Source organism: Psammomys obesus, unplaced genomic scaffold (assembly GCF_907164565.1).
Source record: "Psammomys obesus unplaced genomic scaffold, mPsaObe1.curated_primary_1811, whole genome shotgun sequence".
NCBI classification, from domain to species: Eukaryota; Metazoa; Chordata; class Mammalia; order Rodentia; family Muridae; genus Psammomys; species Psammomys obesus.
Genome location: NW_026591956.1, coordinates 1 through 1,610, shown reverse-complemented (window position 1 = coordinate 1,610; position 1,610 = coordinate 1). Strand labels below are relative to the sequence as shown.

Sequence of the window (1,610 nt, the reverse complement as noted above, 5' to 3'; positions counted from 1 at the left end):
GATCAGGTCCCTCTGCATGGCCTGGAAGAGGGAGATCTGCTCCCCGGAGTAGGGGTCCGTGTAGCCCGTGACCGCCCGCTCGGCAGACAGCAGCTTCTCCTGGACCTCGCCCCCCACCACGCCCTCTGCCACGGCCTCCTCCACAGACAGCCTGCGGTTGTGCACCGGGTCGATGATGAAGCCGGTGGCCGCCTGGGCCTCCAGCAGCACCAGGGCCGTGCCAGGCCTCAGCACGCCCTTCCACATGGCCTGATAGATGCTCATCTTCTCCTGGCGCCCGGGCTCTCCCTGCACGGGCACCAGGACGCCCGCAATGCAGCTGGTGCCCTCCAGGTAGCGCTTGACAGAGTCCATCTCTGTCACCTCCCGCAGGCTCTTGATCCCCTGGGCCAGATCCCGCAGGGTCTCGGGGTCTAGGATCCCGGACGTGTGCAGCTCAGAGGCCGTCACCTGGCGCCTCAGGCCACGGAAAGACACCTTGCTGAGCCCTTCTTCTGGCTCCTGGATGAGCCGGGTGAGGATGGAGATGAGCTGGTCCAGGCCCAGGGTGCCGGCCAAGTGGCTGGCCAGCAGCTCCTCGCGGCGGGTCTGGCTCAGGTAGGAGGAGAACAGCACCTTCCACACGGAAACCGGCTGGTCCCGGAACTGTCCTTGCTGGACCTGCATGGTGGCGGCTCGCAGAGCCTGCTCCTGCTGCTGCCTGGCCCTCTCAGCGTCCTCCTGGACCTCGCCCTTGTCTGGGACGGTCCCCGAGCTCCCGGCCCCAGGCTCCTGTTGGTCCAGGGAGGGGACGCTCGGCTTTGGCTTGGACTCCTGCGTGTCCTCGGCCTCCTGCGTGTCCTCGGCCTCCTCCATGATGGTGGTCAGCCTTCTCCTCAGCATGGGCAGAGTCAGCGTCCCAGAGCTGAACTGGGCCAGCAGCTCCTCCCGGGTGGCCCCGCTCACATAGCTGGATGCCAGGACGTCCCACACGGGGACCTCTCGTCCCCGGAGAGGCCCCGTTTTGACCTGCATGGTGGCCTTGCCCAGGGCCTCCCGGGCATCCACTCGTGGGCTGCCGTCCTTGGCCCGGGCCAGCAGCGAGGTGAGGGTGGCGCTCAGGTCCTGAACGGTCAGCCCGCCAGCTTGGTAGCGACGCAGCAGGTCCTGGCGCAGGCTCTCGGGCACCTCGCGGTAGAAGAGGAGCTCCCACACGGAGATGCTCTGGCCCTGGAAGTCGCCTGAGCCTGGGGTCACACGCGCCTCCCGAAGGGCGCGCCTCAGCTCCTGGCTCAGCTGGTGCACGCTGGAGCCCTTTCCTGCCAGCTGCAGCATGTACAGCCCAGTGTCCGGGTCCCGCACACAGCGGCGCAGCAGCTGCAGGTAGGTGAGGTTCTCGTGCGTGTTGGGGTCAAAGAAGCCCTTGGTGTCATCCCCGGGGTCGGCCAGGATGCCGTTCATCTCCTCATCAAAGTAGCCACGTTGGTAGGCCACGTCCACGGGCACACGGTGGCTATGGACTGGGTCAATTACACCACCCGTGGCAATCTGGGCCTCCAGGAGGCGGATGCCATGGTTCTTGACGATCAGGTCCCTCTGCATGGCCTGGAAGAGGGAGATCTGCTCCCCGG

The 1,610-nt window shown here is 66.7% G+C and overlaps 1 protein-coding gene across 1 annotated transcript; it reads right to left on the bottom strand.

Moving 5' to 3' along the window:
* Nucleotides 1–3: 3 nt before the first annotated feature.
* On the bottom strand, nt 4–1,604 carry LOC129680742 (epiplakin-like; the record flags this gene model as incomplete). The annotated part of the gene is made up of 1 exon (XM_055612481.1): nt 4–1,604. A coding segment is annotated over exon 1 (1,578 nt), but the record flags the coding sequence as incomplete, so codon positions are not given.
* Between the last annotated feature and the right edge of the window lie 6 nt (nt 1,605–1,610).